The sequence below is a fragment of the Anolis sagrei genome, chromosome 2 (assembly GCF_037176765.1).
Source record: "Anolis sagrei isolate rAnoSag1 chromosome 2, rAnoSag1.mat, whole genome shotgun sequence".
NCBI classification, from domain to species: domain Eukaryota; kingdom Metazoa; phylum Chordata; class Lepidosauria; order Squamata; family Dactyloidae; genus Anolis; species Anolis sagrei.
Genome location: NC_090022.1, coordinates 80,603,881 through 80,619,670, shown reverse-complemented (window position 1 = coordinate 80,619,670; position 15,790 = coordinate 80,603,881). Strand labels below are relative to the sequence as shown.

General features: G+C 37.6%; 1 protein-coding gene across 1 annotated transcript in view; it reads right to left on the bottom strand.

Moving 5' to 3' along the window:
- The window catches only part of LOC132765589 (T-cell immunoglobulin and mucin domain-containing protein 4-like), a 42,302-nt gene that overhangs the window by 21,969 nt on the left and 4,543 nt on the right, over nucleotides 1-15,790 (bottom strand). Inside the window, exons 3-8 of the mRNA XM_067464799.1 lie at nucleotides 14,943-14,975; nucleotides 10,756-10,814; nucleotides 7,446-7,575; nucleotides 6,472-6,511; nucleotides 5,741-5,822; nucleotides 2,189-2,337 (exon numbers count right to left, since the gene is read on the bottom strand). Coding sequence (XP_067320900.1) covers nucleotides 2,189-2,337; nucleotides 5,741-5,822; nucleotides 6,472-6,511; nucleotides 7,446-7,575; nucleotides 10,756-10,814; nucleotides 14,943-14,975 — 493 coding nt within the window. The remainder of the gene's footprint in view (nucleotides 1-2,188; nucleotides 2,338-5,740; nucleotides 5,823-6,471; nucleotides 6,512-7,445; nucleotides 7,576-10,755; nucleotides 10,815-14,942; nucleotides 14,976-15,790) is intronic.

Genomic DNA, 15,790 nt, shown 5'->3' with positions numbered 1-15,790 from the left:
TTAAAAGAACAGTCCAAAAAATAACCAAATAAGCTATCAAATTAAATTATGGAGCAAATTAACAGTTTTAAAACAAAGCAAGAAATGGGAGGAGTGCAACACCTCCAAAGCAGCCATGCCATGGTCAAAATTATATCTAAATAATACCATCTTTACCTTAGGTGGAAGGAATAACAATGGGAACAGAAGCTTCACCTTCCTTGTATGTGAGGGACATCCACAGCTTGCAAGTACCTGCCAAAAAGGCCTTCTCTCATGTCCTCATCTTGGGATCTCATTTCACCAGAGGAATGGGGGAAGCGGGGATCATCTAAATATGGCATTCAGTGGTCTTCTGTTTCCAAAAAAAATCGAGAATTCAACGATAATTCCCATCCATCCTTAAAATATTATTATTATTATTATTATTATTATTATTATTATTATTATTAGAAACACAACAAGATGAGTCCACAGCAGACAAGATCACTCTGCTGGCTGTTGTATTGGATCACACGTCGGACACTTCCCAAGTGTTTAGGACAGTGTGATGCATTGGTGAATAATGCGTGCAGTAAGGTGGCCTTCTGCAGCTGGCAGATGGTAATTTTGTCAGCACCGATTGTGTTTAAGTGCAGGCCAAGGTCTTTAGGCACTGCACCAGTGTGCCAATCACCACTGGGACCACCTTGACTGGCTTGTGCTAGAGTCTTTGCAGTTCGATCTTTAAATCCTCATATTGTGTCAGCTTTTCCAGTTGTTTCTCTTTAATCCTGCTGTCATCTGGGATTGCAACATCGATGATCCATACTTTTTTTTTAACACGATTGTGAGGTCAGGGGTATTGTGCTCCAAAACTCTGTCAGTCTGAATTCGGAAATCCCAGAGTAGTTTGACGTGTTCATTTTTTGTAACTTTTCAGTTCTGGCTTTGATGGCATTGGTTCTAATGGCTTGTTCTTGGACTACCAGAATCAGGCCCTCCTTCTCCTTTTTCAAAGTTCCATTTGTGAGCCACATCCATGTTTTTTCTTTGTCAATTTGGCTCTCAATTTTTCCAGGAACTGTCCATGGAGAGCCTTCTTTCACCAGTTTTCTCTTCTGCTCTGGATTGTGTTTTTACAGTATTCAGTCTTTGTCTTTTGCTCTTTAAGCAGTTTATTACTATTGACTTCCCTCGATGCTGGTTCTTGACTGCCTTTCTCATAATCTGCCAGTGCATGTTTGTCTTCTTCTACTGTTTTTTTCACTTGCAGAAGCCCTCTGCCTCCTGATATTTTGGGCAAGTAAAGTCTGTCGACATCACTAGGTGGGTGTAATGAGTAGTGGATTGTTAACAGTTTTCTTGTTTCTCTCTCCAGATCATCCAGCTCTGCTTGTGTCCAGTTCACAATTCCAGCAATGTATCTAATGTCGGGGATGGCCCAGGTGTTGATATCCTTGATCGTATTTCCGCCATTTAATTTGCTCTTCAAAACAATTCTGACTCTTTGGATATATTCTTTGCTGACCATATTTTTCACATGCCCATGCTTGATATTGTCCAACTGTATTATGCCCAGATATTTATAGGCTTCTGGCTGATTGCATCTTATGGTTTGTCCGTTTGGCATCTCTATGTCCTCGCTGTGAGTTCCCTTTCTTTAATGCCACTGTGGCACATTTGTCTAGGCCAAACTCCATACTGATGTCATTATTATTATTATTATTATTATTATTATTATTATTATTATTTATACCACACTTTCTTCCCATGGGGACTCAAGGTGGCAAACACTCCACACTAAACAATTTTTCTGTGTGTATGTGTGTGTGTGTCAGGAGCGACTTAAGACTGAAGTCGCTTCTGGTGTGAGAAAATTAGCTGCAAGGATGGTGCCCAGGGGATGCCCGGATGTTTTGATGTTTTTACCATCCTTATTGGAGGCTTCTTTCATGTCCCCACATGGGGAGCCAGAGCTGTCATCCACGCTCTCCCTGAATTCAAACCTGCAACCTGTCAGTCATCAGTCCTGTCAGCAAAAGGGCTTAACCCATTGCACCACTGGAGGCTCCACTAAACAAGTTTAAAAGATACAATATAAAAGTTAAAAAAATGAAATAACAGTGTGGTAATAACACAATTAAAATACAGTAAATACACTAAAATGGCATTTAAAACTCATATTTCCTCCAATCCCAGTCAACCTCCCTAAAGCCCACCCCTTAACCTTTTCCCAAATGCATATAGACATAAAAAGGTCTTGACCTGCTTGCAGAAGGAAGCAGGGATAGGGCCATCCTGGTCCCTCTTAGGAGGGAGTTCCACAGCCTGGGAGCAGCCGTCGAAAAGGCCCTCTCCTGTGTTCCCATAAGCGTGCTTGAGCAGGTGGTGGGACCAAGAGAGGGTTCTCATATCATATGATTGTTCCTCATATCAAGTCATAATACTTGTATTGCCTTTGAGGTGAGAGGGATAAGATGAACCCAGCGTTTTATAGAGTTTAATTTTTATTTTATTTTATATTGCTTAATGCATTGCCGGAATATATTACTTCTGCCAGAGCTAAGCCTGAAATATCTTTATTCAACTGAATAAAATCTTTTATGCTGTCCTTGCCCATTCAAAAAAAGACTTCTACAGCTCCATAAACTAACACAAAAGCCCATCATCCTCTCCAGCGCTGTCTCTGTTGTTTTTGCCTCAAGATAGTTTCTTTTTCCTCAGCAATCTGAGACAAAATGTATATCATCACATTGTCAGCTATGGGTTTACTGAGGCCAAAAAAAGAAAAAAAAAGATGTAAATTGGAAAATGAAAGAAATGAATTGTGAAGGCTTTTAAAAATTGATAACTTTATTTTCTTCATAGAGGAATGAGGGTTGGGTGAAAAATATTTCTTTTATTTTCCATTTCACTGGGCAAGGCAGGAAAAGAATTGAATAATGTATTGAATAAGGTTGATCACTCCCCATTTCTTCCTCGCAGCTGCTGCTATTTGTGCTTCTGCGTGGTTAGAAACTTTTTTTCAGTCTGTTAACAGCATTTTTTTAAAAAAATCACACTTACAAAGTTTCACAATGGGACATTATATGACATCACACTGGTGATGTTTCATGTAAGTGTACACCAGCAAATACTGTTCTTGTGTGTTTCTTGAAACCTGGGCCCTTTTTACATTACAATACAATTTAAATTTAACTGTCATCCTATAGAATCCTGGGATTTTCACCTTCTGGAGCAGTGTTTATAATTCACAACCAGTGACTTCCTAACCTGCTCTCCTGAGACCTCCATAGACTGTAGCCCTGATAGTTGAAGTGGAATCATGGTGCTATAATGATGCAATGGGAAAGGGTCTAAAACTGAGGTTACTGCAATGCTAGAAACTTGAGCTGAAAGTTTGCACAATTATCTTGAGATTCATTCACTCTTCTTACCAAGGGAAGAGAGACATATATTAAAATATGAATGCCTGGTGAAGCTCAAAAACACATTGCACAGCTTTCTAGAAATTTGTCAGAACGGAATATTTTGGGGATAGAGGTGTACATTGTGATAGTGAAACCAAACATATGCCATACAGAATTGTCACATGTGTCAGCTCCCACCCACTCCTTTCTTAACTAGCTTCTCAAGCAATATAGTTCTCTCCTTTTCTCTTGGAACAAGTGGAGTGGTGCAGAAATGCCAAAACTTCCAATCTGACATATTCCTCATTTTTCCTCCTAATTTAATGAACTGCTGTGTGGGAGAGAGGAAAGAGTAGTGATGTAACTGCTGTAATTCTTCATACACTCTTTTGTACTCTTGTTACCCAAATTATCCATTTATAGTATCTTTGCCCCAAATAAAGCTGTTAGTAACAAACATCCAAAGGAATGGCAAACCCCAGCTAAAGCTTCTGGTTTGGTTTTGGGGTGCAATTTCATTTGTATAGTATTGTGGAAAGTTGCTTTCAATTGGAACAATTCAAAATAGTAAAACCAGAAAACTCCTCCACTCCAATAAAATGAAATGAAATGTATGTGGAATGTAAACTTCAAAGCAATAATTATAAGGAGTGCCTTTAGTGCCCTCTAGTGAGCTATGTGCAAAGTAAAGTTGGATCACTGTTCATCCCAGAACTCAAAGGGGAACTTTTGAAAAATGTGCAGAGCAGAAAAACTCAATATCCTACCTGCCAGAACAATGTACAAAAGGCATATAGTTACATATACTGCTGATTCCCCAAAACTGTCTTTTTCCTGAATGCTATTTTAGGTGTTATTGCAGTATTGATGAACAAAGGAAGGACAGAAACTCATACCAATCAACTGCAAAACATCCAGAAATCTACTGGTAAGTCTCAATCTACCTTTGCCCAAACCCTAATTTAGAGTCTTACCTTAAACTGTTTACTTGAATGCTCTCCATGCTACATTCCCCTCTCTTTTTAAAAATCCCATGAATTATATTTTGACATAAAAACATTTAAAAGATGGTTTACAAAGCATATTACCCTGCTTATTTTCTAATAAATCAAAATACAGATCAATTATACAACAATTATCATCAGGATAGACTTCAGATGGCCAATAAAGTTTATTTATTTAAAACTTTCCCAATCAAAGGTGGGTGAAAAAAATCAAACTTTTATTTTTTTTAGAACATACTGCATTGTAAACTATATCCAGAACAAAAGGATACTGTAGCACATTTGAAACTAACTGAAAGAAGTTGGTAACACGTGCTTTCATAGACTAAGGCAAATGTATATGCAGATAGTCAAAACAAAACTTCATTATAGCCTGGAAAACCCACAGCAACTCAGTGATTCTGGCCATGAAAGCCTTCGACAACACATAAAAACTTCATTGCTCATATAAAACACATAAGGTTCTATCATGGTCATTGTAAAGTCATATAATGCAGCGTGAATTGTGTTGAACTGCATTGTTTGATTCTACACTGACCATATAATACAGTTCAAACTATGTTATATGGCAGTGTAGAACCAGCCTAAGAGAGTGTTATCCAATGGGTTTCCATGGCCATTCGAGTCCTGGTCTCCACAACTGTAGTTCAACACTCAAATCAGTAAATACTGCTGGCTTGTGTAGTCAGTGCCCGGTTAACATATCTTGTCCCAACCTTCAGAGAGCTTTTGTGCTAAGAATCTCTCATACAAAATTCTAGATGTGTAACTGTGTCTTGAACTCAGGTCTATTGGTATGCTGTGCTTTATCTACACCATATCAAAGTTTGTGGGCTACATTGACACCCCTTGATTTCCAATTAAAATTCTTGAGAGAGAGAAAGGATGCAAAACAAAGGAGTTGACTATGTGGTTATAGAAATCAGAACACTGGCTCACTAGGCCACAGAAAGACCCATAAAGTGTTTTGTTCCCTCCGATAATCCTATTTTTTTTCTCTTGCAAGAGAACTTCATGAAGCAAGAAAAGAGTTGATATTTTATATCTTTATCTTTCTATAAAAGAAACAAGCAATAACTCTGGAATCTTTAGTCAGAAGAAAAAATGGCATAAAGTTTGTGTTTACATATTTCTAGTTTGCTTTTCTTAATTCTCTACTAGAGAACAATTTACACCAAAATATAACTATAGTCATACTGTCTCTTAATGTGGACTGATGTATCATGCTTTTCTGTCCAACCAACACTCTTCATGCTTCATGTCTATTGATTTTTCTTTTATAATTGCTCTTCTTCTGTGCAATGACTCCATTCTTTTAGTTGTTCATATGAGATAAAGTCAACAATATATGTCAGTCATTCAGTTGAAATCATAAACGTTTTCCAGTGCATGGACACCAGCTTCCAGAACCTGCTGCATGCCTCCAGAGTTTGAAAAGGCCATCTGACTGTAAAAATAAAGTAGGAACAAATGCATGAATTTGAATGAGATACTTTCATTAACAGTAATGCACTGACTTATCTATGAATGTTTTTGTTTGCATGATATGTAAGCATTGCCCATGATTTAGCATGTCACTAGTAAACTCAGTTGTGGCACAACATGTCACCTTTTATAAAGTTTTAGCTATCATTTTAGTTGTTCTTTTTTAGTGTTGAATTTATATTAATTGTTATATATGCATACATTATTTAAGTTCTTATAATCAGCTACTTTGTCTGTTATTAAGAGTTAGATTGCTTTTATATTGTTTAATATGATTGTCTTCATGTAATTTGTTTGAATGTTTTTCCTTTGGCATTGAATGTTTACCATACATGTTGGAAACCGCCCTGAGTACCACTCAGGGAGATAGGGCGGACTGCCAATAAAGTTGTTGTTGTTGTTGTTGTTATTATTATTATTTTCCTACTCTTTTTGCATGCTAATATTCATATGTCATTCCTTGTTATATGCAGAAATATTTACAGTCTTGTTAGCATGTTTTAGCATAAAGGAATCAAGTGGTATGTTTGAAACTAATGGAAGAAAATGGTTGTTGTCTCCATGAGTCTTAAAAGCCAAGCTAAAACAAATAAATAGTGGGTCATAATTACCTTACAGAATTAGTCATCTTCTGCTTTTTGAGTAAATACCCTGCATGATAGTAAAAATAACAGCAATTTAAAATCACACAGAAAATATAAGGCAGCCAATTGAAGGCTCTTGTTTTTTTACCCATTTTGATGCATGTTAACAAGCCTTAATAAATAGAGATGGTAACATTAGCTTCTATGTGGCATAATAAATAAATAAATAAATAATAATAATAATAATAATAATAATAATAATAAAACTTTATTTATACCCCACCACCATCTCCCCAAGGTGAGCCAGGGAGGCTAAAATGAGGCCAAGCCCAACAGTTACAACAAGGCAAAAAGAATACAACATACAATCATATAATAGTACATCAAATTAAAATACAAGAAAATATATCAAAAGGAAATAATACAAAATAAACACAGAATATAACATAAATTAAAAAATGAGCCAAATGGGCAGGGCCAAGTACAGTGGATAGGCTGGTGAGTCCACTGTAGTTTCAATCTCAACTTTAAAGGAGTTATTCAAAATACTGAAGCCTAGTTCTAGAATAGATTCAAAACCTTGGGCTACTGCTTCAAAAATCGGAAAGAAACCTGGAGAAAATTCCACATGAAGTCACTAGCCAACCCTGGGCATTGCTTGAAGGCAATTTTGTGTATTGCCATAAAGAGGCTACACTTTGATTTATGGATGGAATTCCACCTAAAATGAATATAATCACACACAACCCAACATCAAACTCTGGCAACTATGGTTCCTTCTAGACAACTGTATAAAATCCAGATTATCTGCTTTGGACTGGATTATATGTAAGTGTAGACTCAGATAATCCAGTTCAAAGCAGATAATGTGGATCATCTGCTTTGATGTTCTGGATTATATGGCAGTATAGAAGGGCCCTATGTCTGCCATGAGAGGTTCTCTTGTACCTTTTCCAAGGTTGAAAAATGCAGAGAGAAAGGTTTTGAAAATCCATACTTACACTTTAGTAGCAACAAAGTTACAATGATTAGTAACACTGAACAAACTCCAATGCCAACATATAAGCCTGTCCAAGCAGGTTCTTTCTTCCTTTGCTCTTTCATCAGTGTGAAGAAATATAAAGAAACATTCTGAAAAAGCATTGAGTAGAAATATTGGAGAAGCAATTATATAAACACTAATGTAAACATTTGCCTCTTCTTTTTAGAGATTGTGTTTTGAAAAACCCATTCAACTGAAGTTAATTCAAAATGGAATTAATAGCTTTTTAAATGAACCCTCAGAGCAGTAAAATGTAAAAATGTTAATTCACACTTAAAACTATGTAAAACCACTTTTCAAATACTTTCAAGCCCAGAGTTAGTTTTATTATGGCCCAAGGAGAAGTAATCCCGGAATCCACTCTGCTAGCCCTACCCAAACACATATGATGACATGGGATGCATAACATAATTTCCAACTTTACTAATCTGGCAGAATTCTTCTCAATTAATCCTCTGTCATCCCATTTTTTTCAACTACTTCAAAAATGCCTCAGCTTCTGTGACATCCTACTACTTTCTGCCTTCATCTGAATACTCAGCTGAAGAGCTAAAGTAGTAAAAAAGCAAACTGCTGCCACACCTCTCCTAGCTTGAGTATTTTCCTCATTAATACAATTTGCTATCTTGACCATTCTCCAATACAGCTTGGCTAACCAAGTTGCAATTTTCTTCTGTGAGAGGTTGAAGGGTATGGAACATAGCTATGCATGGAGCTACGTCATTGCCAGTGCTGAAATAAGATTCAGTTGTCAGTGTTGTCAGGTTTCAAACCTGAACCTGGGTTATTGCAGAAGAGAGGTAGTACTATTTGCCCTTTGCCTCAGGCACCAAAAGTTTTTGTATCAGCATGGGGAAACTAACCCTACTGATCAAGGAGTACTAATATTCCCATTCTTCCTTCCTCCAGTGTCTTTTGCACCTTTTTCATCCTATTGGGGAACTGAATTAATCCATGTAAGGCCCAAATCCAGTAATATTAATTTGATTTCTTTATTTCCAGTTAAGCCCAGTGGAAAACCAGAAGTAGGAGCCATTTGGAGATGCTTCATTGTGTTGAGGCTTTAACACAGACATCCCAAGTATTCTGAAGTAAGCCAAATTCTGGGAAATGTAGTTTAGGGCAGAGCCTTTTGAATTCTCTGCCACAGAGGTTTTTCAGCTTCCCAAACTACATTTCCCAGAATTCTGTTTCCTTCAGAATACCGGGGCTGTCAACATTAAAACCTTAATGTGATGAGGCAGAATGTGATGTCATTTTTAAGGGAGTTTAGATAGCTCCCTAGGTTACCATCACCTAACACAAACTTTCCCACAAAATATGATCAAGCTTGAATATTAATCATGGTTTTCAGGCAGGTTATATTTATTTATTTATTTATTTATTTATTTCATCTACTTATACCCCGCCCTTCTCACCCCGGGAGGGACTCAGGGCGGCTTACAAAGGAGGCACAATTAGATGCCCAAATCACACAACAAACAATACAAAATATAACAGTTCAACAATTAAAATGAAACATCAATACCTATTAAAATCATAAAAACTATCTCATGTCAGAGTCCATATATCAGAGTCAATATATCCATTCCATTCCATTGTCCTTGTCTATCGATAGATCCTTTAATCAGTTGTCAGCACGGCCAAAAGCTTGGTCCCACATCCAGGTCTTTAGTTTTTTCCTAAACGCTAGAAGGGAAGTCGTCGATCTGATCTCCCCGGGGAGTGAGTTCCACAGGTGGGGGGCCACCACTGAGAAGGCCCTGCTCCTCGTCCCCGCCAGCCTCACTTGTGCCACTATAATCTACTCATACATTATGCTCCATACATGATAGGTGTTCAGGTTACAATGGAATGCTGTGTCCATCCCACCATCAAAATGTTGACATACGCATAAAGTAGACCAGCAGAAAGAAGACCGTCAAAATGGAGACTGCAGCTGAAGCTGTATGAGTAGAAGAGTATGGAAGAGTATGGACCCTTTAACAATGCACGGTTATAATACTATGATTCCACTTTAGCTGCATGGCTGAATCCTGAGGCTCCATCTACACTGCCATATAATCAAGTTTCTGATACAAGATTATCTGTTTTGAATGGGATTGTAGATTCATATAATCCAGTTCAAAGCAGATAATCTGGGACCAGATATTGGATTATATGGCTGTGTGGATCTAGCCTGAGGATCTAAAGGCACTCTCTAATAGTGCTTTACAATTCCAGGATTCCATAGGATGTTGCCATGGTAGTTAAAGTGAATTCAAGTGCCATAACTATTGAGTTTATTCCAGGTATATGTTGCTTATAAGAAAATTTAACAAGTGCCCTCATGTTTTAATGGAAACTGGATTCTGGGAAAATATAAGTGTGTAATTTACTCTTAAGTAAATTACTTGGGGTGGGGAGATGATGAAGGAGGAATGGGATGATGACAGCCCAAGTCTTATGCTCATAATACTATGGTGTAGTTTAGCATTGTGTCTGAATAACTTTATATATGCTTTGGGGCTTATGCTAGGAAAGCAAAGGGTTAGTCATAGAATTCACAGTCCTGATAATGAGTCCAGAGAAATCAGAAAGTGTGTTGAACACATTTTTCGTGATTTGAGGAAGAAATTAATTCATCTTTTGTACAGACTCTTCCTGATATATCTCATGACTAGCAGAAGCAGAATAAATGAACCAATCAGTTTAATCTTTCTCATGCTTCATTTTGTCTTGTTTGAATAGGGTGACAGCCTAATTTGAACTGCATTATCTGGATGAGATGGGCTCATCCACTGGAGGTAATAGTCCTGAATATTTTTAACCCATATATGCAATCGGATGAGCTTGAATCATAGTAACAGCAAAAAACATGATGAGTACAACAATTATTATAATGCTTCAGAGAGCCAACGATGTGCATAAGGATATATCTGCAATGCAGAATGAATGCAGTTTGACACCAAATTTTAAACATCAAAATTGAATGCTGGGATCGTGCAAGTTGTAGTTTCACAAGGTCTTCAGCCATCTCTGCCAAAGGGTGCTATGATGCACCAAACTACAATTCCCAGGTTCCCTTCCATAGAGCTATGGCAGTTAAAGTGGTGTCAAGCTGCATTAACAATGTAGATGTCCCAGAAGGCTTTGTCTTGCCTAGTACATATTGCAGTCTGAAATTCAATGTGGGAAAGTCAGCAGAAGAAACAGATACAGATATGGTAAACTGAAAATAATAGATTTGGCATTTTAACAGATCTGCAAAGAGGCAATTAAATACTTACATGTGGTGGAACTTCTGTACTGTCTGGTGGAAGTTCTGTACTAGATATCCATGTTGGTTCTAAAGCAAAGTAAGATTTAGTGAAGTCTATTGTAGTTGGACCACTAAGTGCTAAAGCAGTATATTTAGAATGTTATTACTATAATATGTGAACACACAAGACAAATCAATGACAAAGCTCTCTGTCACTTCAGGCGCTTCCAGACAGTGTCAAAATCCATGCCAAAGCAGATTTAAGAAACCCACTTTTGGGCAGATTCCCATTCCTCCCAAAAAACAATAAGGATGGCATGCAGTCACCCAAAGCGCCCTAAAACAACCCTTAAAACAAAACAAAAAACCCACCCTTGCCTGCTCCCCATTAGGGTCCTCCTTGCATTCTCTTGGCGCAAGGAAATGATGTGCTAGGAGGCTAGAGGGAGGGGGAGAGAAGGAAAATCCCTTCTGCCCCCCTTCCCCCAGTCACAGGGAGAAGGGAGCAAGCCTGTTTTCTGCTTCCCTGGAGACTACGACATAGAACAATGGTTTCAAACTACAAGAAAGGAGATTCCATCTAAACATCAGGAAGAACTTCCTGACTGTGAGAGCCATTCAGCAGTGGAACTCTCTGCCCCGGAGTGTGGTGGAGGCTCCTTCTTTGGAAGCTTTTAAACAGAGGCTGGATGGCCATCTGTCAGGGGTGCTTTGAATGCAATATTCCGGCTTCTTGGCAGGGGGTTGGACTGGATGGCCCATGAGGTCTCTTCCAATTCTATGTTTCTATGATTCGATGATCCTGCCACATCATTTTCTCATGCCAGGAGGTCGCAAGAAGGACTTTAATGGCCGCCAGGTAGGGTTTTTTTTTTTACAAGTTTTAAGGTTGTCTTGGGGGCTGTGGAGGGGTTGGGTGCCATGCCATCCCACACCTTTGGGCTGCAGAAGCCTGAAAGATTTGGAATGGCAAGTGGGTTCTCACCCTTGGGTAGTACTGGGACTACCTGGTAGTGAGTCCCCACAGGTCCAATACACCATTATACCTGGGCCTTTCAGGAAGGTCTGGATTTAATGAAGTATTTGATTTATTCGGATTAACCAAAGTTATTCCCAATTAATTCATTTTTACCAGGGGCATCTTTTGGACACCCCCAGTAAAAACCAGACAGGCCCCAAATTTTGGGCCTGTCTGGATGGGCCCTTCATGTTGTAACCCTAGACTTTGTAAAGTCCCAGCATTCCTGTTTATTGACTGAACTCGCTAGGGTTGATAGGAGCTGCAAGCCAACAACATCTGAAGGGATATTCTTTGCTTACATCTGAATTAAAAGGAATGCAAATCAGTTACTAATTATATGTATATATAAAAGTTCTCCAATGAACTCTACACAATGAAGATAGTTCTCCTGTTCTCACTTTCATTCTAACAATCTTATGAGGTAGATCAGGCTAAAAATGAATGAGTGAGTTACAGTCAACTGATGTGTTTCATGGCTCAGAGGTTACTAGGATCTATAGCATGACAGTCCCAATATTACCCCCCTAATCATCCATCACCTTTGTCCCATTGCTGTAATGTTTTTGAATGTGAAATGGGCAATTATACACAACTAAGAAGGTGTAACAGGGTATTTGTAATCATTTGGTGCTATTTTTCTTTTAGAGTTACTATCATCTGCCAGTCTTCACAGTACTAAACCCATGTATTTGTTACCATTTAATGTTTACAGTGAAGCTGAAGACTAGAACCTTGTTAGTTCATTGTTCTGTTATTTTACTGAATATTTTCCTTCAGAACTGGGTAGCAAAGTGGGAAAAGGCAGAGAAAGATTTTTCCATTACAACCAGGATATAAAACTGTTAGCTACTGAGCAGTTAATTTCTACAATTCAGGGAGTTTTGAATGAAAGCTAACCAGAATTTGAGAATATGGCTTTGGAAAACAATCTGTCCTGTTCATGGGATTTTCTTCCCAGACCACTTTTAGCTTCAAAGACAACTCAAGAGCCAATCATTGTGGAAAATATGCTGCTCAAGAACTATCAGCTTTCTTTGCAGATAAAGGCAGCTTTCTCCCCCCATCTCCCTTCCCCACCCCCATAAGTACCCATATTTTTTACTTCTTCAGCATTTCACTCCTGCCACTACTACCAGTTCTACCAGCCAGCAGAATCTCCACCTAAATCTGCTCTCCGGGAACCAAATGTTATGGTGAGACTATGAATAAGAGACATCCAAATCCCCTATCATCAACAGCCCTCTTTAGGTCCTGCAGACCCAAGGTAATCGATTCCTTAATCGAGTCTATCTCATTATAATGCAGTTCTCTTTTCTTCCTACTACCTTCCACCTTACCGAGTATTATCTTTTCTAGTGAGCCACAGCTTCTCATAATATGTCCAAAGCATGACAGCTTTGGTTTACTCATCTTGGCTTCTAGAGAAGGTTCAGTATTGAGTTGCTCTTGGACCTATTTGTTTGTCTTTTTAGCACTAAACTCAATAAGGCTCTTTTACTTCTGAGCAAGACAACATAGTGTTTGGCTATCCCCACCGGAACAAAGATGACTTTCACACGCATTAAATCTAGCCAAATGATTGCCTGATATCCATTTAAATGATGTGGCCATATTTCTGCCCTTCATCATGCTTGACAGATTTTATCCATAATGACAGGCTGAGAAATAGGCTCATTCGCATTTATCCATAACGACAGGCTTCATTCATGATCATGAGTCCATGAAAACCTTTGCAGATTTATTGGGTTTTTTAGTCCAATCTGATAATCAATGTTTATAGTTAAATATAAAAACACTAAGATAGAATTTGTGACTTGAAAGTGGAGTACTTCCCCTTTAGTCATGCATCTGAGAACAACTTGTGCCACTGGTTTTAAAATAGAAACTTTTAAAAGATTTCGTTTCTCTGTGAAAGGAGAAGTGTATTTCATGATCTATAACAACCTTTTAGATGTCAAGCAAATGAACTATCTGAAACTACAACAAATAATGGTAAAACCCAAACTTTAGTTATTAATAAAACATATTTCTATCTTGCTATTTTGAAATCTACAAGGAGATGGGAAAGCAGTTCAGAAAATAAAACAGTTATGAGAGAAAACACATCAAAATACCAAAAGTATGATGAAAAACTATACTACTGTTTTAAGGAGATAAACACAAGATACATCTTGATACCTAGAATGGTGAGAAAGTAGATATCTATTATCCACTGAAAGATAAAGCACTTTCCTACAAATTCTTTCAGAACTCCCTTTAAACAACCATAAGATAAGATTGAAAGGATTAGACAAGATAAGTATCAGAAGAACAATGGTTTTACCACTGAAAGACTGAATCTATTTACGGAGGAATTAAAGTTGTGAAAAAGCAGTGGAAAATTTTGTTCTGATCACAAAATGTTTTTTGAACAGAAGAATAAAAGTACCATAAAATAAATCACTGATGGATTTGGTTGATCTTGGGACAGTCCTTCTTTCTCAGTTGGCAAACAGTAAAATTTGTTGATTCTCTTCAGTGAAGCCACTCTAAGAGTTTGAACTTTAAAAGCCTATCCAAAGTTCTAAACCTTTTTTGGGAATAAAGTTTGGCATCTTGGAAAGCTCCTTTAAAATTTGGACTAAAACTAGGATTCACTAAGCCACTGAAATGACGGAAGTGTGAAAAAAGAGAGCCATGAGCTCATTGGATAAAAAGGAGCTTTTTTAACGTAATAGCAGCAATAATATAATGGTGGTGATAAAAACAAAATAGCTGTTAAAACAATATAACAAACATGTATTTGCAGCATGGTATGAAGAGCTGTGATCCAAAAAAGTTAACTTTCCCAAGCTTTTTGTATATCCAGACATTTTAGCCACTACTCATCACAAAAGCCTGTCTTGTGGCACACCCAAAGTTATGCCCTAGTTGGAATTTCTGTTCCTCAAATAGGTTGGGTTCAGTTGATAACTCTTTAAGATAGAATAAATCCTGCCTGACTTAATAGTAGAATTAAACAGATGGTGAAAATTCTTATTAGTATATTACAAATATTGCAGAGAAATATTGCCATCCCATAAGAGTACAACCACAACTACATCGTTTTGTTGTTTTTTTAAAAAATAGATATGGCTCTAACTAGGCATCAGAAACATGATCATAACAGTGATACCTCCTGCCTCAGGTAAGAAGAAGACAATCTATATACATACCTGGTATCGTTAGTGAAGTTGGACCTGAGCTTCCTGAGAAAAAATGAGAGAGGCAGGGAGTCATTTATACCACACAATATATATAGCAGTTACGTGTATCTTTGCAACATTAACTTTGGACGTATGTCCTCAAAACAACAATATTGCTTTGGAATCTTTATTATTGGTTTTTGGAATTGCACCACAAGATTATATGGCAACAAATAATGACAAGTGACATCACTGAACATCAAAATCAGGATTTTCCACTTTCTAGTATTTCTTATTTCTCTGTATGGCCATGAAAGCTCTATAGTGAAGAAAGCTGGGAGGAGGAAAATTAACTCCTTCAAAATGTGGTGTTGGTGGAGAGTTTTACAGATATCATGAACTGACAAAAAAGAGAAATGAATGGGTTCTGGAGTAAATAATGCCTAAACTTTCTTTAGAAAGGAATGACTAAGTGGAGACTGACATATTTTGGATGTATCATGAGAAGATATGTCTTATTAGAAAAGAGAATAATACTTGGTAAGATAGAAGGCAGTAAGAAAAAGGGAAATCTGCATTACAGATGAATAGTCTCAATCAAGAAAGCCACAGGCCTATGTTTGCAAAGGCCTAATGATATGCATAATTTGTAGGCCTCTTGTAAGCCAAAGCCAACTTTAAGGCAATTGACCACAGAAAATCATATGGCAATAAATAATAAAAACATTCACTATTGATTGAGATACTAGAGGAGGGAATAAATCTATGAAAAAGGACATCTATTCACAAAAGGCAATGAGATTCTCTCAATAGCTTCTGATCTCTGTCTTCCATTGCATGTCAATTGTGTTTACCGATGTATGTATGTAGCCAGCAAG